This window comes from Papio anubis, chromosome X (genome assembly GCF_008728515.1).
Source record: "Papio anubis isolate 15944 chromosome X, Panubis1.0, whole genome shotgun sequence".
Lineage (NCBI taxonomy): Eukaryota > Metazoa > Chordata > Mammalia > Primates > Cercopithecidae > Papio > Papio anubis.
Genome location: NC_044996.1, coordinates 42,221,980 through 42,245,478, shown reverse-complemented (window position 1 = coordinate 42,245,478; position 23,499 = coordinate 42,221,980). Strand labels below are relative to the sequence as shown.

At 37.9% G+C, this 23,499-nt stretch overlaps 1 protein-coding gene across 11 annotated transcripts in view; it reads right to left on the bottom strand.

Annotated features, from left to right (window-relative positions):
- Positions 1-14,727: 14,727 nt before the first annotated feature.
- Positions 14,728-23,499, bottom strand: part of PAK3 (p21 (RAC1) activated kinase 3) — a 301,485-nt gene continuing 292,713 nt past the window's right edge. For all 11 annotated transcript variants that reach the window (XM_017954051.3, XM_017954054.3, XM_017954048.3 and 8 more), the window contains one exon: positions 14,728-21,712. In XM_017954051.3, coding sequence (XP_017809540.1) covers positions 21,623-21,712 — 90 coding nt within the window. In that variant the 3' untranslated portion in view covers positions 14,728-21,622. The remainder of the gene's footprint in view (positions 21,713-23,499) is intronic.

Here is a 23,499-nt window from a genome sequence, read left to right as displayed (position 1 = left end):
GGGATGTAAAGGACCTCTTCAAGGAGAACTACAAACCACTGCTCAGTGAAATAAAAGAGAACATAAACAAATGGAAGAACATACCATGGAACAGTTCATATGGAACTTTAAATAAAAAAGACCCCACATTGCCAAGACAATCCTAAGTCAAAAGAACAAAGCTGGAGGCATCACGCTACCTGACTTCAAACTATACTACAAGGCTACAGTAATCAAAACAGCATGGTACTGGTACCAAAACAGAGATATAGACCAATGGAACAGAGAGAGCCCTCAGAAATAATACCACACATCTACAGCCATCTGATCTTTGACAAACCTCAGAAAAACAAGAAATGGGGAAAGGATTCCCTATTGAATAAATGGTGCTGGGAAAATTGGCTAGCCATAAGTAGAAAGCTAAAACTGGATCCTTTCCTTATTCCTTATACAAAAATTAATTCAAGATGGATTACAGACTTAAATGTTAGACCTAAAGCCATAAAAACCCTAGAAGAAAACCTAGGTAATACCATTCAGGACATAGGCATGGGCAAGGACTTCATGTCTAAAACACCAAAAGCAATGGCTACAAAAGCCAAAATTGACAAATGGGATCTAATTAAACTAAAGAGCTTCTGCACAGCAAAAGAAACTACCATCAGAGTGAACAGGCAACCTACAGAATGGGAGAAAATTTTTGCAATCTACTCATCTGACAGAGGGCTAATATCCAGAACCTATAAAGAACTCAATCAAATTTACAAGAAAAAAACAAACAACCCCATCAAAAAGTGGGGATATGAACAGACACTTCTCAAAAGAAGACATTCATACAGCCAACAGACACATGAAAAAAGGCTCATCATCACTCGCCACCAGGGAAATGCAAATCAAATCCACAATGAGATACCCTCTCACACCAGTTAGAATGGCTATGATTAAAAAAATCAGGAAACAACAGGTGCTGGAGAGGATGTGGAGAAATAGGAACACTTTTACACTGTTGGTGGGAGTGTAAATTAATTCAACCATTGTGGAAAACAGTGTGGCGATTCCTCAAGGATCTAGAACTAGAAATACCATTTGACCCAGCCATCCCATTACTGGGGATATACCCAAAGGATTATAAGTCATGCTGCTGTAAAGACACATGCACACGTATGTTTATTACAGCACTATTCACAATAGCAAAGACTTGGAATCAACTCAAATGTCCATCAGTGACAGACTGGATTAAGAAAATGTGGCACATATACACCATGGAATACTATGCATAAAAAAGGATGAGTTCATGTCCTTTGTAGGGACATGGATGCAGCTGGAAACCATCATTCTCAGCAAACTATCACAAGAACAGAAAACCAAATACCGCATGTTCTCACTCACAGGTGGGAATTGAACAATGAGATCACTTGGACACAGGAAGGGGAACATCACACACCGGGTCCTATTGTGGGGAGGGGGGTGGGGGGAGGGGGGAGGGAGGATGGATAGCCTTAGGAGATGCACCTAATGTAAATGACGAGGTAATGGGTGCAGCACACCAACATGGCACATGTATACATATGTAACAAACCTGCACATTGTGCACATGTACCCTAGAACTTAAAGTATAATTTAAAAAAATAAAAAAATAAAAAATAAAAAATAAAAAAATAAAGTGTTCATGTCCTTTGCTCATTTTTTAATTGGGTTGTTTTTTGCTTGTTGATTTAAGTTCTTTGTAGATTCTAGATACTAGACCTTTGTCTGATTCACAGTTTGGGAATATTGTCTCCCATCCTGTAGGCTGTTTGTTTACTCTGTTGAAAATTTCTTTTGCTGTGCAGAAGCTCTTTCATTTAATTAAGTCTCACTTGTCAATTTTTGTTTTTCTTACAATTGCTTTTGGTCTTACCCATAAATAATTTGCTAAAGCTGATGTCGCGAAGGATATTCCTTAGGTTTTCTTCCAGGATTTTTATAGTTAGAGGACTTTCATTTAAATCTTCAGTCCAGCTTGAGTTAATTTTTTTATATGGTGAAAAGTAGGGATCCAGTTTCCTTCTTCTACATAGGGCTAGCCAGTTCCCCCAGCACCATTACTGAATAGGGAGTCCTTCCTTCATTGTTTATTTTTGTTGACTTGGTCAAAGATCAGATGGTTGTAGGTGTATGGCTTTATTTTTGGGTTCTCTATTCTGTTCCATTGGTCTTTGTGTTTGTTTTTTGTAGTGGTGCCATGCTCTTTTGGTTATTGTAGCCCTGTAGTATGGTTTGAAGTCAGGTAATGTTATGCCTCTGGCTTCATTCTTTTTAGTTAGGGTTGCCTTGGCTATTTGAGTTCTTTTTTTGTTCCATACGAATTTTAGAATAGATTTTTAAATTCCATGGAAAATGTCATTGGTATTTTGATAGGAATAGCGTTGATTCTGTAAATTGCTTTGAGCAGTATGGCCATTTTAATAATATTGATTCTTCCAATTCATGAGCATGGACTATTTTTCATGTATTTATGTCATCTGTGATTTCTTTCAGCAGTGTTTTGTAGTTCTCCTTGTAGAGATCTTTCACCTCCTTGGATTGATATATTCCTAGGCATTTCATTTTTTTGTGTGTGGCTATTGTAAATGGGACTGTGTCTAGATTTGGTCCTTAGCTAGAACATTATTGGTGTATAGAAGTGCTGCTGATTTTTGTACATTGATTTTGTATCCTGAAATTGTACTAAAGTTGTTTATCAGCTCTAGGAACCATTCAAGAGAGTCTTCAGGGTTTTCTAGGTACAGAACCATATTGGCAGTGAGGAAAGATCGTTACTCTTCTTTTCCTATTTGGATGCCTTTTATTGTTTTCCCTTGCCTGATAACTTTGGCTAGGACTTCCAATACTATACAAGTGGCCAACAAACATGAAAAAATGCTCATCATCACTAATCATCAGAGAAATGCAAATCAATACCACAATGAGATATCATCTCACACCAGCCAGAATAGCTATTATTTAAAAATTAAAAAAAAAAAAAACAAAAAAAACAAAACAAAACAAAAAAAAAACAGATGCTGGCAAGGCAGTGAAGAAAAGAGAATGCTTATACTCTTTTGGTGGCACTGTAAGTTAGTTTAGCCACTAGTAGCCAAAGCAGTCCTAAGCAAAAAGAATGAAGCCAGAGGAATGCAATTTGGTCCTTTCTCAAATAACCAAAAGTAGAACACTATTCAACCTAGTAATCCTATTACTGGGTATATACCCAAAGGAAAATAAATCATTCTACCAAAAATACAGATTCTCTTATATGTTTATTGAGATACTATTCACAATGGCAGAAACATGGAATCAACATAGGTGCCCATCAACAGTGGATTGGATAAATAAAATATGGTATATATGCACTATGGAATACTACAAAGCCATAAAAAAGAGCAACATCATGTCTTTTTTTCAGTAACATGGATGCAGTTGGAGGCCATTATCCTAAGTGGATTAACACAGGAACAGAAAACCAAATACTGCATGTTTTCACTTATAAGTGGGAGCTAAACATTGAGTACACATGGACATAAAGAAGAGAACAATACACCCTGGGGACTATTAGAGGGGAGAGGGAGGGAGGGGGTCTTGAATTAAAAAAACACCCATTAGTCAATGAAACCCCATCTCTACTAAAAACACACACACAAACACAAATTAGCCGGGCGTGGTGGCGGACGCATGTAGTCCCAGCTACTGGGAAGGCTGAGGCAGGAGAATGGTGTGAACCCGGGAAGCGGAGCTTGCAGTGAGCAGAGATCGCGCCACTGCACCACAGCGAGGGGACGAAGAAAAGCTCCTTCCTAAAAAAAAAAAAAAAAAAATTAATTAAAATTAAAAACCACCCACTGGGTACTATACTCAGTACCTGGGTGACAGGATCATCTGTACCCCAAACCTCAGCATCATGCACATATCCTTGCAACAAGCCCGTACATTTACCCCTTGAATCCAAAATAAAAGTTGAAATAGAAAAGAAAAAGAAAAAGAAACAGTGAAAGGAATTTCCTTTTCTTCCTTTTGCATATCTGAATTTCTTCACGTTTTTATAAGGAACATGTGTCGTCTTTTATTATTATGGTTTTATTGAAATATAATTCACATACCATATAATTCTCCAATTTAAAGTGTAAAATTCAATGCTTTTTAGTATATTAACAGTTGTGCCACCAACATTAAAGTCAATTTTATAACAATTTCATCACCTCCAAAAAGAAATATTTTTTCCTTTGTCACGCTCTTACTCCCAACCTCTTTTCTTCCTCACTAAGAAAAGAAAATACTAATTTACTTTCTTCTCTATAGATTGGCCTATTCTAGACATTCCCGTAAGTGAAATCATACAATATATAGACTTCTGTGTCTGTCGTCTCTAATTTAGCAGAGTATTTTTAAGGTTCTTCCATATCGTAGCAAAAAGCAGTATTTCCTTTGTTTTTATTGCTAGATAATAGTCCATTGTGTGGACATACCAGATTTTATTTATTGATTCTCCAGTTAATAGAAATGGGTTATTCCTACTTTTTGGCTATTATGAATAATGTTGCTGTGAACATTCACATACAGGTTTTTGTTTGAACATGTGTTTTCAATTCTCTTGGGTATATTTCTAGGAGAGGAATTGCTAGATCACATGGTAACTGTGTTTAGCTGTTTGAGTAACTGGAAGATTGTTATTCAAAACAGCTGCACAATTTTGCATTCTCACCTGCAGTATATGAGGCTTTGACTTTCTCCACATCCTTGCCAATACTGGTTATTATCTGTCGCTTTTATTCTTCCATCTCAGTGGGTGTGAAATGGTATCTCATAGTGTTTTTATTTTTAAGAGAAAATTATATTTATCTTATACATCATATTATGTAACATAATGTTTTGATATACATATACGTGGTGAAATGATTACTACAGTCAAGCAAATTAACATATACATTTCCTCTCATAGTCACTTTTTTTGGTGACAGAACATGAAATGTACTTTTAGAAAATTTCCAATATATAATGCAGTATTATTAATGCTAGTCATCATATTGTACATTAAATATCTAGACATTTATTATGTTAAGTGAAATACACTGGAAACAGAAAGGAAAATACCGCATCATCTCACTTATATGTGGAATCTAAACAAGTCAAACACATAGAAACAGAGAGTAGAATGGCGGCTCCAGGGGTGGGGAGGTCGGGGAAATGGTGAAATGTTGGTCAACAGGTATAAAGTTGTGGGTATGCAGGCCGAATATATATCATTGTATTTTTGCTTTGTGTTTCCCTGATGGCTAATGATTGAGCATCTATTTATGCCCTTATTAGAAATTTATACATCTTACTCAAAAAATTATATATTGAGATCCTTTGCCCATGTTAAAAATGGATTGTCTTTTGTATTGAGTTGTAGACTTTATATATATACATATACATATATATATATATATATTCTGGATCTAAATCATTTAACAGATATGCTTGGCAAATATTATCTGTCATTTTCTGGGTTGTTCCTTCTATTTCCTGATTTGTCCTTTCATGCACAAACATTTTTAATTTTGATGATGTCCAATTTATCTATCTGTTCTTTTGTTGCTTGTGGTTTTGGTGTGATAGCTTAAATCATTGCTTAATCCATTGTTTAAATCATTGTTTAATCCGATGTCACAAAGATTTATGTCTATGTGTTCTACTAAGAGATTTGTTGTTTTAGCTTTAACGTTAAGGACTTTAATCCATTTTGAGTTAATTTGTGTATATGATGTACTGCAAGAATCCAAATTTGTTTTTTGTTTTTTTTTTTTTGCATGTGGATATCCATGTGCAAATGGTTTATTTCATTTGTTTGAAAAGACCATTCTTTTTTGTTTTGTTTTGTTTTTATTATTATTATTATACTTTAAGTTCTAGGGTACATGTGCACAACGTGCAAGTTTGTTACATAATGTATACCTGTGCCATGTTGGTGTGCTGCACCCATCAACTCGTCAGCACCCATCAACTCGTCATTTACATCAGGTATAACTCCCAGTGCCATCCCTCCCCCCTCCCCCCTCCCCATAATAGGTCCCAGTGTGTGATGTTCCCCTTCCCGAGTCCAAGTGATCTCATTGTTCAATTCCCACTTATGAGTGAGAACATGCAGTGTTTCGTTTTCTGTTCTTGCAATAGTTTGCTGAGAATGATGCTTTCCAGCTGCATCCATGTCCCTACAAAGGACACAAACTCATCCTTTTTTATGGCTGCATGAAAAGACCATTCTTTACCCATTGAATAGTGTTGGCACTCTTGTTGAAAACCAGTGGACCACAAATGTGTGAATTTATTTCTGGATTTTCAATTATATTCTATTATCTATGTCTATCCTATGCCAGTACCATGCTGTTTTGATTGCTATGGCTCTGTAGTAAATTTTGAAATTAGTGTGAGACCTCCAACTGTGTCCTTATCTTTGAATAATTTTTGTTATTTTGGGTCAGCTTGTCAATTTTTTTCAATTTCTGCAAAGAAGTCAGCTAGGATTTTGATAGGCATTGCATTGAATCTGTATATTAATTTGGGGAATATTGCCATCTTAACAATATTGCAGGGCATTTAACTTATTAACATTAAAACGAACATAGGGTGTGTATCACTTTTTAGATAACAGTAAAACAGAACTTGTTCATTTACAAAATAACGTGCTAGTCCCTTTTTAAGGCCTCCTTCTTAACAAGTGTCACATCTCCGTCTTATGCTGTTTCTAGGTGGTCCTTTAAAGACAGAAATAAAGACCTTGCTGTGAGAACTGGGTCAGTTGGAAAAGGGGCAGCTTTGATCTTGAGCGTTCTTGGTTTTGCAGGCTCACTCTTCACACAGTCAAAGTCTGGGTAAGGGAAGATGAAAACTCGTTTATCAAGAGAATATTATCTGCCAAGCCTTGTGCCTTGCATTTCTCCGTTACATAGTCCCACTCAATCTTTGCAACAACCTTTTACATGGGTATAACAATTCCAGTTTGCAGATGAGGAAGCGAAAGACTGTGAAGGTTAACAACTTAGATTGAATTCACTGGGCTTTTAGGTGGCAGAGGTAGGAGTTGAATTAAGGTTGGTTTTACTCCAGATACTATTCCCATACTCTGAGACCACTGCCAATATAAAAACATCTGTTCAAACCTTTGCCCATAGCTGGCAGAGGGGTCTCATCTTTCTTCGAACCCTAGTAGCTGTTGAGTTGTTCCCAGATGCTCCTTCCAGATGTTGAGGGTTACAAGGGAAGTCCATAGTCTGTACCAGAGTGCTTATCCAAGCTGACTTGCGCCCTGGCACAGTTCATCTCTCCAGAGGAGCTCTACTCAGGGAAGGGGATTTCCTTTTGTTCCAGGGCAGGACATCTAGTCAGACCAAAAAACTCATACTTTTTATTTCAGTGCAGATCTTCTCTCCTAGTAAACCATTTGAGATGTAGCTCTCAGTGACAATCTCAATGACAAGAATGACAAGAACTCATTTTACTGTAAAATAAGAGATCTTTGTATGTCTAGCTCTAGACCATAATACAGTCATTTCCAAGAATGTTAAATATATCAAACCGATTCAGATTATTTACCAAGGACTGTGCCTTCCTGAGCAAGTTGAGGAAGAGTTAGCTTGCCTTCCAGGATAGAGATTGACCTACAACAACTGAAAGTACAAATTCAAGCTCCATGAGATGGGGAGCATTGTGGGATTATTCTGTATGATGGGCAGTGCAAAAATACCTCCTCCTCCTTCTCCTCAGCTGTTTGTGATTTCTCAGCCTCATCATTGGTTTTCTGTGCTTTTATATAGGATTATCACACAGGAAGAATTTGCAGTCACAAACTACAGCCAATGTTATTCACTAACTTTTTTCACTCCCTACTGGCTTACAGATCATCAATTTTGATTTTTTGATGTGATTTTCATAGGTGGTTTCTATATCTCTCCGTGGATCTGTAAGCAGGGGTCATGTTTTATGTTCATAAAGCATTAGACAAGCTCTTGAGCTTGAGCAGAGGATCCACATGGGGGAATGCACTGAAGAGCCAGAGGCACATTCTGATAGTGCTAGAGAGTTTACAGTAAGGATGTGCGAAAGGGCATGACCTAGTCAGATTTGCTTTTTAGAAAACATACTCAAGCAGAATTATAAATTAGAAGGGAAAAGCAGAAGCTAAGTGACCAGTTCCTTTAGGCCTTCATTATTTATTTTCCTGGATTACGGCAATATTCCCCAGGAGTAACGGGGGTAAAGAGCAAGGAATAGCTTAAGAGATGTTTAATGGCAATAATCAAAAGAACTTGATAACTGAGGAAATGGTATGGGTAAATAAGATGACGGGAAATTCAAGAATGATGCCTAGATTTCTGATTTGAGTGGTGACATAAGACAGAATATGAGGAGAGACTCTGATATGACAAATATAAAAGAACACATTCAGTTTGGGACAACTTGAGTATCAAATTTCTTTGAAACACATTAGTGGAGATTTTGAGTAGATAGGTGGATTTATAGTAAGTATCTAGAACTCAGAGAAAATATATATGGGCTTGAGATATTAATTTGGAAGGTATGATGCAGATGGGGGCTAGAGACATGGGTGTGAACAAAATAGACCAGGAAAGAGTCCTGGGGGACATCCACATGTAAGGGATGGCTAGAAACAGGAATATAAAAAGGAACTAGAGAAGTGACAACCAGAAAGGTAGGAAAATGATCAGAAGAGATTGGTCACAGAACCAAAAGAAAATAGAGTTTCAAGAAGAAAGGAACAGTCAACATTCACTCAGTCAACTAAGGTTTATTGAATGACTACTGTGTACCTGGGGATGCCTTCATGGAATTAAAAAGGAAAAAAATGCCTCCTCTGGTAGAGGTAACGTTGAACTGGAAGGAGTCAAACAATACACATAATAAATAAATTAACAATAAAGTATGAAAGAAGTTGATAGATGTTATGAGAAAAAGGACCAGGGAATGCAGATCAGGAGTTCCAGTCAGAAAAGTTCAGTTTACACGGGGTGATCAGGGTAGCACTCGTTGATAAAGAAACACTTGAATATAGACTTGAGGTGAGAGGTGAAGATGGGGATATCCAAGAGAAGGGTGTTTGATCAGAAGGAATAGCCCCCATAGAGGCTCTGAGGTAAACACATGCCTGAAATGCTTGTGGAATAGCAAAGGAGCATTCTGCCTTGAGCTGAATGAATGAGGGGAAGAATAGAAGGGAATGAGGTGAGAAGGTAAGAGCGTGGCACACACAGCGGAGGGCCATGTATGATGTAATTACAAGGATTTTGTCTTTACTCTGAGAGGGGTATGGAACCATTGGAGAGTTCTGATTTATTTTGAATGCTGTGCTGAGATTACAGTTAGGTGTGCAAGTGTAGAAGCAATTGCAAAAATCGAAGCATAGGTAAATATGGCTTGAATCAGATTGGTTGCAGTAAAAGTGGCAAGAAATGCTCAAATTGTACCCAGATACAATTGCGCACACACACACACTCATATTGCTTTTACGTTTCAGCTTCATTGAAATATAAATACAATAAAATTGCCTCACTTAATTATACAATTCAATTATGGGTCAATCAGGTTTTATATGGACGCTGTAACGTCTTTTGCAAAAATAAATGGAAATAGATGGATTTTCCTCCCAAGAGTATTGTCTTATGGTTTTAAAAGTATCACACAATGGTTTGGGCAATATAAGAGGGAAAATACTTGAGAACTAATAAAGAATTGTCTATTTCTACCTAAGATGGATGAGGGCTTGACATACAAATGTGAAGCATGGGCTTGCTTTAAATAGGACAAGGCCTGGCCGATACAGAAAGCACAGCTGGATGCTATCCCCACAAGCAAGAGACTGGTATTAGTGAGCAAAGATTTCTTGCCTTTGGATATAGATGGAGAAAATTGGAGTGCATACTAATGATGTCCACACATTGCACCAACCAGGGCCCACCTCGGCTTGTCTTGCTTAGGAACAGAAGGTGTCTAACAATGGATATACTACTGTGGAAGAGTCACTTGTCTGCATTTGGATTGCTGGCCAAAATTCACTCGGGGCAATGGTTACTACTGAAGGTGTTCCAATCGACCAAGACTTTTTAAAAGGTGAATAATAATAATGGCTATCATTTATTGAGTATCTACTGTATAGCAGGATAAGCATTATGATATTTTAACTTTTTATTCTTCACAACCTCTGATGTATTTTCATACTCTTGTTAAAATGGGGGAAACTCATGCTTAGAGAGACATAAAATGCAGTTCTAACTCTGAAATCTAAACTCTTAGTCCCATATTAGCCTAAAGGGGATCTATAATTTCAGCGATTCCATTGACTTGACAGCATGTGATTGAGTCAAATTGGAGCAAGAGCAAAACAGGTGGTGGGGGAACAGGATTGAGCATTTTTGGTACTGGGCTACCACCCTACTGGGAACAATAATTTTACTCACTTAATTTTATTTTTGGTGGGAAACACAATTTTTTTTTACCAGAGACTTCCTCTATGAGGGAGGAAGAAGAGGTGTAGAGATTTAGGAAGTTAATAAAATATGTAGCTAAACCAATGTGGAAACTACTGGAAACATACAGGTTGGCTTCCAAGGCATTTTGCAACAACCTCGAATGGAATAAATACTATTACATTGTTAGAGTATGATGACAGGAGCTGCATGGAGAGGTGCTGAATTCCGCTGAATAATTGAGGGCCTCCCTGGGGAGTCCAAAATGGTTGCCCTGTTTATGGGCAGGAAGAAAAATGGGTGACCCTATCACAGTGGGCCACAGTGTATACTCTAGTCAATAGGAAATTAAAGAAAAGTCACCAGGCCACCATCCATATGTTTGCCAGCAAAGTAAGCACCCCTCCAGAATTCCTTTAATTCTCACTTAGAGGCTGGGGAGCCAAATTTGTACTTGACCTTGCTCCTGCAGCAGCGGGAACCACCTCAGCTGTAACAAGGCACCATTACAATGATGAAGGACAATATGATTGGAAATCATTTATTACAGGGTGGGGTGAGTGGCTTCTTCAACTGTGATGCCATGATGGTTGGAGAAAAGCTGGTGGAAAACCTGAAGATCTGAGAAAGTGAGGTGAGCTCAATTGGGTACATGGCATTTTATGAATCATTAAGCCTACAACTATGTGCTGGGCCTTACTTTTCCCATCAGAGGAACAGTGACTCCTAGATGGTCATAGAGGGTACACTGGCCCAGCACAACTAATACTGCACCCCTTATGGTACAGATGTTAGTGAAAATGATATTAAGGCTTTCATTTATTTAATAACATACGAAGTGCTTTAGTTGATATACCATTTAAAGGAGGGGCTAAGTTTGGTGTTCATAGTGCTCAAAATTATACAGTCAATGAGTTAAGATCAAGGAGTTCACCACGGAGCTAACGAAAAAGGGTTTCATTGATCCTGAAATTGATGGCTTTGCCCTCATATGAGCACTGATGAAAGGAATGTTCTAGATTACAGATATTTATCCTGATATTATAGGCTATTCTGATATTAATCCACATGCCTACATCATTGGTTAACAGATCAGTCCAAGTGGCATCCATGCAACTTCGCCATTGGAGAGTTATCCTGCATGGATTTGAAAAGTTCATAAATGCTGCTTCTTGCATGAATATTTTGGTATTTTCTCTCAATATGGGGGAGAAAACCTTTATCATTCAGGACTTGGTAATATGATCCTTCACACAATGAATTATTTATAACATTTTGATGTTAGATGTGTTGGTGTTGGTGAGATTGATGAGACCACATGGAATCCAGATAATGTTTATCCAGAGGAGTTAGAATACTCTAAATTACCAACTGGGAACATTATTGTCTTTTCTACCGTCAAACCTTATGATAGACATATCTTGAAAGCAGGTTACAAAATATGCACTTCTGAGTAAAGTGAAAAACAGTCTACCAAGCACAATGCTTCCAAAATCAAAACAAAAATCACTGCTGAAGGTGGTAATGGACCAATAGCAGCAGAGATTAAGATCTTCATTATGGGAAATAGTTTGATAATCCCCGTTTTCTACTTGAATTCTAGAGGAGTAACTATCTTATTTATAAAATTTTAAAATACCCAAATTATGTCAGCTACATATATTTAAATATAAAAGGAATTTTAACTCCATTTGCTAATGTCTGTTCAAGAGAGTTTAGAATGAAAACCTAGTGGGGCCATTTATTTATTCTTACTGCAGGGTTTCAGTATACAATGTAAAGAGTCTTAATTTATAACATTAGAACATGGCATAGCCCTCCCATTTTGTAAAGCAAAGCAATTTGGCTTTACATATTATAAAATTAAAAGATATTTCTCATTATGAGTTTTATTCTCCTGCAATACTGTAGGCTGAGAAGCCAGTCAATTCATGTCCACAGGGAAGAACTCATAAGCAATGATATTTGAATTCCCTGCATCCCCAGGGAGGAATCACAAGTGGCTGAGGAGAAAGTGGGACGTCCTACTATCTAAGGTGGGTGGGACTGGTGACAGGTGGAATTAATTTTGTGAGAAACTTCTTGATAGCAAAGTAATAGGTAGTTGGAGGTAGAAGTGGGCTGGGCCATGATACCCATCCTATCTCATTACCATGACCTCTGAAATGTCATAAACAAAGATGCCATGCAGTTCATTGCTTTTCTTATTGCAAATATTGTTGAGATAATTGTATATCACATGTAATTGTAAGAATGAAGAGAGATCCTGTGTACCTTTTACCTGTTTACCCTCAATGGTAATATAGCCTTGCTTCTTACTTGGCAGAAATGTATATCTCTAGGAAATAGGACAAGGGTTCTCTGGGTAAAATACTAAAGTACATGTATAATAGGGCCACATTGCCAATTTCCTTTTTACCCCAAGGTTGGCCGCTTGAGAGAACATGCATAAATGTGTATGAAGGAATAACTATAGCAAAGGCTTAACCTCTATGGTAGGCAGCAGGCCTGTAATATGCAAAAGTTGACCTGACAAGCCCCAGTAAGGGAGAGGGGAAAAACCAAGACCAAACTTGCTCCCTGGTTCAGTGAGGTGCCAAAAACTGAAAAAGAACATCAAAATGGGTCCAAAGATATAGCGAAATAATTTGATTCCATGGGAAGGGTTTCTGCCATCAGCTATGGAAAACAAATAAAAAGTAATCAGCTGTAAAATTGCAAAGTGGTTGAGTCATCCCAGAGATCTGTCAGCATCAGGGACTGCTGTGTATATTGCAGATACAGGTAAGTAGAATGGCAAGCACAGGAGCAATCGGACAGTGACACTGGTACAGGATTAGCAGAGGGTAGTGGTAATAGTGGTGCTTGACACAGGTGTGTGGGAAGTCAGCAGATGCCACCCAAGTGCCTGGGGGCAAAGACCTCATGGGATGTGGAGAACAACTAAAACCTGTGGGGTACTTCAGGTATTAGCCCCTCCTCATTTCAGTAGGAGGTAAGGAACTTGGATAAGGCTAGAGTTCCAGCAATCATGCTTGTAAGGCTGAGCTGTGGAATAATATATTTATCATTGTTTGGGCCCTGCTCCTCCAAGTCATTGTGACAAAGGAAAATGGCTTCAAATTTTATTTTGTGATGGACGATATTGGTAATTTGCTAACTCACAGTTCTTCTGCTTCATTTAATAGGAATAGGAAAATACTTGGAGCAAATCCTGGCAAGAAAGGCTGGAAGGGTGTGAGGCTTGTTAGCTTGCTAGCAGGAGCTTGTTAGTAGGAGAGGCAGTGCAGTAACTGTGCACATGGGCAGTAGAGAACTTGGCTAAATCCTAGTTGCTAGAATTCTCATTCACTTGCCTGCTCATATTTACAGAAAATGTCTTTTTGGCTTTCATCATGGAGAGATTAAGTGAGAAAATTAAAACTTGCATGTAAGTACAGTGAACTAGAAAACAACCAAATAATATTTGGTAACACACATAATGCAATTGTAGGGAATATAGTACCAGTGTGTTTGCACTTACACAAAGGTACAATATTATATACACATTCTCTAGAAGGAGTACTATGCCCACTGTACAAGTAATACTAGTGGAACAAACCTCCAGTTTACCAAATTGCTGGTGTCCTTGAGTCTTGAGGACTCAAGAGAGCCTCTGACAAACCTGGCTCCAACAGGTGCATCTAGCAGCTTTTAACAAGCTTTACTGTCATTTAGTCACATTTACAGGTGATTTTTTGAATAAAAGTTACCTTTAATAGAAATATCTACAGTGTCTGACATGTAGCAGGAGCTCGATAAATGATTTTCAAATGTATGAGCAAATTAGTGAATGAAGGTTTTCAGTAATTTTGGTTGAAATGCCTCCTATGACCTCTGGACTTTGGTATAAGACAAAACTAAACATTGTGCAGATGGTTTTGCATGTTCAGGATTTTCCAAGCAGAAAGATGATCAAAAACAAAGTATTTACGACATGTGATTTCTTTTGGTGGTTCTCCTTCATCTACATTCGTGATTTGCAAGGCTTTTGACCTGCATTGAGTATACACATTCGCCTCTCTGAGCTACTCCATGTAAACATCAGATAGAGAGAGACTCTGGGTCTGAGTTATTTAGTAGCAGAATTTGCAGAGCATTTCCTGTATTGCTTACAAGGCTGGGCATTTCCGTGACTCCAGACCTATGAGACAGTGATACCCTCTAACCTGTGAAGTAGGTAAAATGGTCAATGCCAAGGGGTGGATGGGAAGGTGACAGAAGCAATAGCTCATTGATGTTTGTCATTTTTATTTGCAATACTTTAGGTCCAAGTTTCAAACTGCAATATTTTTACACTCAAGACACAGTCATGCACAATCCATATTTCAATTTTCTATTGCTTCAACCACAATTTAAAATAACAATATTGAAAACAAAAATCCTTAAAAAGATTGGATGCTGAGGTCAGAAGGATGGAACCATACCATCAGCAGGTCGACAAAAGAAATAACTTACTTAAAAATCAAACAAACAAAAAGACCATAAATACCTTTAATCCAAAGTTACAGAAGAATTTCACTACACATGGTTTACAGATAACACATTTTGACAAAAGTAATGCTCAGCCAATTGAGATACAATTCTGATAAACAATGAAAATGTGGATCCTTCTCAACTTGTTTTGTGTAGATGTTATGAGTATCATCCCAGTAGACATCACTACCCTGTGATCTGGTTCCTCTTGGCTGATGTACTGAGATTATAAACTCAATGCATTAGTAGTTACAGGATTCTGTGAAGATCTTATCATCAATAATGAATATAGTATTTGCGGGTCCATAAAGCACACCACACACAAGAACACACATTGAACTCGAATTTTGCACTCAGGGCTGGTTGGCACTCTGCTGTAGGCAGGGAATTGGGACCATCCACTAACTAACTCCCAGTTTACCCTCTTTCCAGCAGTGTACTCATCATACAACTGGCCAATCACTGTGGGAGTTGTCATCAGAAATGCTATCTTTGGTTCCCAACAAATGAATTTGTCAACACTTCTGAATGCTAATAGCATGTAATTACTTTTTCATTTCTCTCTGCAACTTGTAAGTGTTTAGGTTCACTCTTAATAGTCTCAGCCATTAAAATGCATGGGCTCTGCTATCTTGTGCCACTTGAGAATTGAACTCTAGAAAGCCCAGCACTACTTCACAGGAAAGGAGAAGCCCAAGCACAGTTATATTCTAGCAAGTGTGACAGTGTGTTTCTGTTTTAGCAGCAAATACTGGTCACAGCTTAAGGAAAACCAGACTTTACATACAGACTGTATGGAAAATGAAAACTGGGAACAGTCAACAGAAAATGGACATTAGAACAAAAACAAAATGAAACAACTGTAAACGAATTGGAAGACTGCCACAAATTTTATCAACATCCCCTATTATTATGAACTTCATTTGCTTGATTTATTTTGTTGTTGTTGTTGAGACGTAGTTTCACTCTTGTTGCCCAGGCTGGAGTGCAATGGCATGATCTCAGCTCACTGCAACCTCCACCTCCCAGGTTCAAGCGATTCTCCCACCTCAGCCTCCCGAGTAGCTGGGATAACAGGCGCCTGCCACCACACCCGGCTAATTTTGTATTTTTAGTAGAGATGGGGTGTCTCTATGTTGGTCAGGCTGGTCTCAAACTCCTGGCCTCAGGTTATCCACCTGCCTTGGCCTCCCAAAGTGCTGGGATTACAGGTGTGAGCCATCGCACCCAGCCCATTTGCTTGAATTTTAAAAATCATCTTACATACTTCTTTTATCTAACTGCAACATAAGAGACTCAGGCTTAAACATGTGATATTTGCCATCACTATAGCAGGCTGAATTTTCAAGGCAACCTACAATGCCATAGAACGTTAGACTTTTGGAAAGACCCTAAGGATTATCTAGTCCAATACACTTATTTTACAGATAAGGAAACAGCCATGGAGCGGTTAAGTGACTTGTCGAAGGTCACATGGCAATTTAGTAATAAAGCTCATATTAGACTCCAGGGCTCCTTCTTCCTAGGCTAGTATTTATTCCACTACATATGACTCTTGGGTACTAAATCTGTTGAACATTGTGCCTGCCTTACTGCTGGTATTATGGGATAGCATTTGCCTGATGGCAGCTTCTAAAGGAGACTCCGATGGCACTAAGCAGTTTCTAAAAGCTTATCTTGCAAGTTCAACCCAATTAAGTGGCAGTAAATGCTACAAGTTGTATAGAATACTTGTACACACAGGTGTACACATGGAGGTGATATCTCAGTTCCTGCATTTGCAGATTCAGTTAGACAGTGTTTAATATTAAACACATTCCCAATGCATGTTGGGTTATATTCATTTGGTCACTTAAAGGAGTGTGGATCAGAAAAGGAATGAAAAAACTAAAAGCTAACCAACAGAAAGACTATATCAAAAACAAATCTTTTATGAAAAATTCTTTCATAGGAGAAATATTTCCATTATTTCCAAGTTCCCATTTATTTCCTTCCCAGTCCACATGCAAATATATGTTCAGAATTGTATGCTGAGTTCACTTCAAATCCCAGGCCCATCAAACTGTCAGTTTACAAATGCTGAATTTCAGTCCTCTTGTTCAGAGCTCAGAGACTGGGAGATACTTGCACTACTGGCCATACCTTTGTTTAACTGAATATTAACTGCAAGTAGCTTAGATAAAGACCAAGAGATTCAACTGGGGATGGCAGGGTTAAGACTCCCCTAAGTATTTTTGTATTGAGAACGACCAGTAAAAAGCCAGTGAGTTCTCTAGGTATAGGGTCTGCTTTCAGTGAAACTAAGCAACATATCTGAGGTGACTACCTCATTATCAAAGTTCTCACCTAAAATTTCTTTGATGAGTTAGAAGGAAATTCTTCTCCTTTGGTTAGATGGTCTCCCTTACTCTTTAAAAATCACAACTACTGTATACAACCTATAAATAGGCAGAAAAAAGCACATGGAGACCATCCCAAGTCAAAATTAATAGAACTGTAACTGAACGCCAAGAGGCAGACAGTCCTAAATATTTGTTTAATGATTTCAAAGTCAGTTTTTAATTACAAGTCATAACTTCTAATGAAATTAGTGGGACTTGCCCTATTGGTTATTAAAAGAAGAACCCTACCTGAATGCTATACAGTAATATCCTGTTGGACAAGAACATGGTGGGAGCTGGGGATTTTATCCTTCTATTCCTCCAAAATTCAACCTGAGAGTCTGTCAAAATGTTCCAGAAAGGTAATATCTGCAACAGATGTTATCAAGGGGGCTAATATAATGGTCACCCCTCCAATCTAAAGCAACCACAAAACAGACACCCGAATGCCATACCAAAGCACAGGGCAGACAGCCTGTTTTAAAGCAGAAGAGTGTGTTTGGAGTTCTAATAGTGACATCTCCCTAGCTTTAACTTATAGATAATAGTCTCCTAAGAAAGCACGTGCCATACCCAAGCGTGTGCCAACCTCAGCACCCAGGCAAGTATAAAGCCTATGGAATAATTGTAACTAGCAAATATCTGTGCCCTGCATGCTCTGGGCTCTGGCCAGAAGGCATCTGCTTCTGGCATCTTTTCTATGTGTCTATAGTTTCCCTTCTGCTGTTTATTTATTATAAAGCAATATTATAACAATATCAAATAAAATTTTAGAAAGAAAAAAATTCACATAATTCCACCACCCTAATATAACTGATTTCAATTATCTGTGTTCCCAGTCTTTGCCCATATGCATTTCTTTTTATGTAGTTGTAATCCCTGTTTATGTTATTTAAAAGTGATATTATAGAATCTCTCAGAACTGGCAGCCTCATTAGAAATAAACAACCCATTGAGCAAAGGAATATAATTATTTACACGATCTTTGAGCTGAGAAATATCATTTATAGACAAACATCTCAAACTATCAAAACAGTTACACAGACAACAGGAAGCAATTTCATATTTCTTTTTCTTTTAGCAATGGAATGTGCTTCACCGGGGAGGGATAGATGTAAGGATCAGGTGGTTAAACTCAAACATTGGGGTGCACTTCACAAGCCTGAAAGAAATCTGAATAACATAAAGAATAAATACTTGAGTTAAATCTTCTTACATGGGTTGGCCATCCAGTAGCCAAAATGGAACATGGACGCACAAATATTTACAATGACACACACACGAGATCAGCAAGAACGAAGTCATTACCCAACATGGTGACTGATCTGAGGGATTGTGTCATCTGAAAATCCTCATGGGATTATGACAACGCACTGGATCCTTGCTAACAACATTAACGTTCTTTTCTTTTTTAAATAAATAATCTCTACTGTGCTTCTCACCCTTCCCTGACTTTCCCACTGCCCTATTCCTATCTCAGGATATTTTGGAATCAACATTGAAGGATGTGCCCTCGTTATCTCAGGGCACACTACCAACATTAAAGATTTGGATAGACTCACCTGTGTCAAGATGAGCTAAAAACAATCCAGGGAAAGAGAATAAACTGTTAACAATCTGGAGTTCAAGTTGCTCAATTGTACCAAATGTGAATCCTTCAGCATCATTGTGGCACGAGAAACAGCTTCTTTCTAATACTTATTAGAAATATACATAACTCTCCAATACAGGGAAGGGGCTTTAGAAGCTGTTCTCATTTGAAAATTTACATAAATACACATTTATAAAAGTAATCCCTCCTGGGATACATTATTATCAAATCTTGGTACAAAGTGGTAGGAAAGAAGTACCTGGCTCCTCGTTGTTAATATGCTGAACTGAAAGCGTAAGAGAGAAGCCATTTCTCTGCCTACAGTGATCTGAAGGGTCACTGCTCCAAGGTCTCCAAAATAACAACAAAAAAGGCCTTCTCAACATGTAAGGGATGCTAACTGATGAATAGGGCTTCCTAACCAGGTTTTGGGCTCTCTCCACTGGCAGGACACAGTTACCAATGTACCAATGTACTGATTTTTATTTGCATCCCAGGATTTCATTGAATTTCCCAGCACTATGAGTGAAAATTTTTTACGTCCTTATTTTTAAATGAAATCAAAATTAAGGCCTCTGTCTCTCATTAGAGCAATGTGGCATTAAAATTACAAGCCCAGATTCCTTTTTGCAAAGTATAACATAGTATGCTTCAAATTAATATTACCACTTCATTTTCTTTTCACAATTATTGTTTTATCCCACTGTGGTCTTTTTCAAGGGGAGGAGGTCAAGTCTCTCCCAAATTTTACAGTCAAAGAAAACAATAGGGAAAACAGGAAATACACCAGTGGGGTCATCTCCTAAACAAAAACACGTACACTATATAGTTTGCTGAAACTTGAAAGAAAGTGCTTTCATTTTAAGATGTGGATACATGGATGGTTAGATGGATGGATGTACCTTGGCAAAGAAGGAGAGAGGTCTATGTAACTGATCTCTTTCCCCTTCTTGCTGAATGTACATAGGTTCTGTTTAGATTCTTTGTATACTACAAATTAAGAAGCCTTCTATAACACAAATTGTTAGTTTTTCAAAGGCTTAGAGAAACAACTTTCTGTAATTTACAAAATTGTCAGTACGCTCAAAAGAGAGGCATATCCTTTTCTATACAGACACCCTCCAGATACTTTTCTACTCTCAGAAGATTCAGAAAGTGCCAACTGTTGAATTTTTAATAAATAGATATATGGTGAAATAATAGTTAAATTTTGTTATTTTCCCCAAGCCATATAAGGAATTCTGTTGGACTAACATTTCTTGGGATATTATTGTAAGTTAAAATTATTTTCTACTGGAGAGAATTTCAAGACTTTTATGAATATGCTTTTGATATTCAAAAGCCCAAAGGACTAAGTATGAACACACCATATTCCGAAACAGAAATAGGTGATACATAGGGAAAATGGGAACAAGTACTTAGAGCCAAATATTGATTGGGATGTAGCCTTCACTGACCTCCCACTTCCTGCAGAGTTGACTGTTTATTATATCACCTTTCTCCAGATCTTTAAAAAACTTTTTTAAACATTATAAATTGTCAAAATAAATAATTTGTATCATAAGTAAATGATGGGTAATGAATCTTATTTCCTCCTGGTATGCCTATTTTACAGTGCATATGTTTCATAAGCACAAGAGAGGATTAATTTAGGTATCATTATCTTTGTTTACTTAATATCAGACAAGGATGTCAGTATTCTACATTTATCTGGTTTTGGCTCTCAGAGAAAGTCCCATCTTTGTTTAAATGTGGTTTCTCCTATGAGGATTTCCTAGGTTCAGAACCAGAACTCACCTAGCAGGGTGTCACAGTTTCAGTGTGTCCTCTTTCAGGTATTAAGGAGATTAACAACCTGGTTTACTCAACTATCTTTTAAGCATCATTGTGAAAATGTGACAGGATTTCACCGTTTGAGCTTTATTTAGATATACACTTTTTAAAAAGCCCTTCCTGAACACACATATTCCTCTCCACTTTTGGAAAATGTCTTAAAAGAAACCTTTTCCAATACAAATGCAGAAAAATAGGTACACAAACCAAGCCACCACTACAGAAGAAGAATAAAAAATTGCAACTCTATTAGGGCATGGACTTCCACATGTTCACACAGTACTTGCTCTGTTTTTTTTTTGTTTGTTTGTTTATTTTTGTTTTGTTTTTGTTTGTTTTTTTGCCTTGCTTTTTTTGCTTTCTTTTTTTTAGAAAAACATTTTGACATCTTTTTTTTTTTTTTCTGGACATCTAATGACAATGCAAGTGAAAAACATCACATTGGGTAAGGAGTTTTGAAGGAGGTTTGAATGCAAGAGGGACTACTCTCTAACTTAAAAACAAACACAACACTATGAAGAGGGAGTGTGCATCTTTGAGAAACCTTTTTCTTCAAAGTGAGTGCACAAAATGAGGGGATTCACTACTGGCTCTTTCGCTTCACGGTGGAAGTGACCACTTTATGGTCACTTCAACATTGCTGCCCTGTTTGGGCTGCGATTCAGGCTTACAAATAAATTACATAATCTGAGGGAGTAGGAAAAAGGCTTATAAGAAGTTTCTATTCATTTGAAAGGTAAAGAACCCCCACCCCATTTGACTGTCTTTTCTTCCATCTTTCCTGCAGCAGAGTTTTATTTCAGTCTTACTCATGAGGGAGATGGTGAGGTGTAAGGCTTGCAGTCTTAGCGGCTGCTGTTTTTAATCGCTTCCTTTGCAGCGATAATCAGAGGAGTCAGGCTGGAGAGAGGCTTGGCTAATTTTAAAAATGGATGCTGTAAAAGGAAGGAAAAAGAGGAATTATTGGAATTCTTTCCTCCAACAAGTACACTACTTTACATTTTCAAGCAGCCCTTTTTAATTAAGATATATTTTGAATACCCAATTAAATATCATTTAATTAAAAACGGTGCCAGCTTTTGTCCTTCAGATGTTTTTGTACTTCAATGTCATGAAATCCTCTGGAAGCTGACTGGCAGAGTGAGAAACTCTTAGGGATCTTATAAAATCTCACTGTGTTTGCAACAGTCTGACTCTCTGATTTTCCTAAACTGAAAAATTTATCTAGAGAAGCTGTCATGCTTGGAAAAAGTGTATTTAGTTAACTACTAAAGAACTTTATACAGAAACCAGTGGCTTACTAACTGCTAAACTCAGCAGCCGTGCCTCTACCATTTCTCTTTTGGCCCCTCTGCAGTACTTAATAAAAGTGAATATCCCTTCCTTCTTTGAATTTTATTTTTTAATTTTTTGCCTTAGAAGCATGTGACATTCTACCATATTTGGTCTCTTCCATGTGCATGTGCACTGAATATTCCAGCTCCATTTTCTTCCCTGGTTTCACTTCCTCCTCCTACCTCCTACTCATGAGAACTTGGCTGCCATCGTCTTCTTTTTTTTAATTTAATTTCTTACAGATCTCATTCTCTTTCATGGTTTCAACCCACCATCAGCTTTATGGAGATGACTCCTAAATCCATAGTGTGTGACCTGATCTCTTTCCTGAACTCTGGTCCTAGTTTTCCTGCTGGATATTTCCTATGGGATGTTCTTCCGTCACCTTAAATTCAACATTTAAAAAGTTATGTTACAGTCTCACAAGCAGGGCAATCTTGTGTAATGTAAGCTACAGGGGCTTTGGAGTCAGAGCACTTAGGTTAAATCCTCATCTCTGTTTATTAAAATGGTTAAATGAGGTAAGTGGCAGTCCCTTGTAAGTTACATAGGGTCAAGAAATGTTAGCTGTTATACTGTCTTCCATCACTTGCCTTCTTGCTGAATGCTGCCATTGACTTGATAGCCTGAAGTCACTTTTGTCTTCCTCTTATGTTCTAAATGCAATAAGCTTCCGGGTACTCTCTTCTCAACGTCTCTTACATTTATCTCTTGCTTATTATTATTATTGTTTTTGAGATGGAGTCTCGCTCTGTTGCCCAGGCTGGAGTGCAGTGGCATGTCTCAGCTCACTGCAACCTCCGCCTCCCAGGTTCAAGTGATTCTCCTGCCTCAGCCTCCTGAGTAGCTAGGATCACAGACGCATGCCACCACACCTGGCTAATTTTTGTATTTTTAGTAGAAACAGTGTTTCACCATGTTGATCAGGCTGCTCTCGAACTCCTGACCTCAGGTGATCCACCTGCCTCGGCCTTCCAAAGTGTTAGGATTATAGGCATGAGCAATCACGTCTGGCCATCTCTTGCTTTTTCTAATTCAGTCCTAATCATCTTAATCCCAAACCATAACTCCTCCTTGGTCTCCCTGTCTCCATTTTTTTCTTGTTGCTAATTCTTACCACATACTACCAGATTAATCTGCCTAAACAAAGTTGTCATCATGCTGTCCCTCAGACATCTTCAGTGTTTCCCCACTGCCTACAGCCCCAACTCTTAAGCCTGGTGTTCAAGGCCCACCACAGGATTATCTCCTGCAGCTTCTTTACTTGAACTCTTTATTTCAGCCACACTTTCTAGGTTCTGTTCCTATAGACCTTGCCCGTATGTCTTTGGTTAAACCCTAATACTTCCTTCCATTTGAAATCCCTTCCCTTATTTTCTTCAACTTA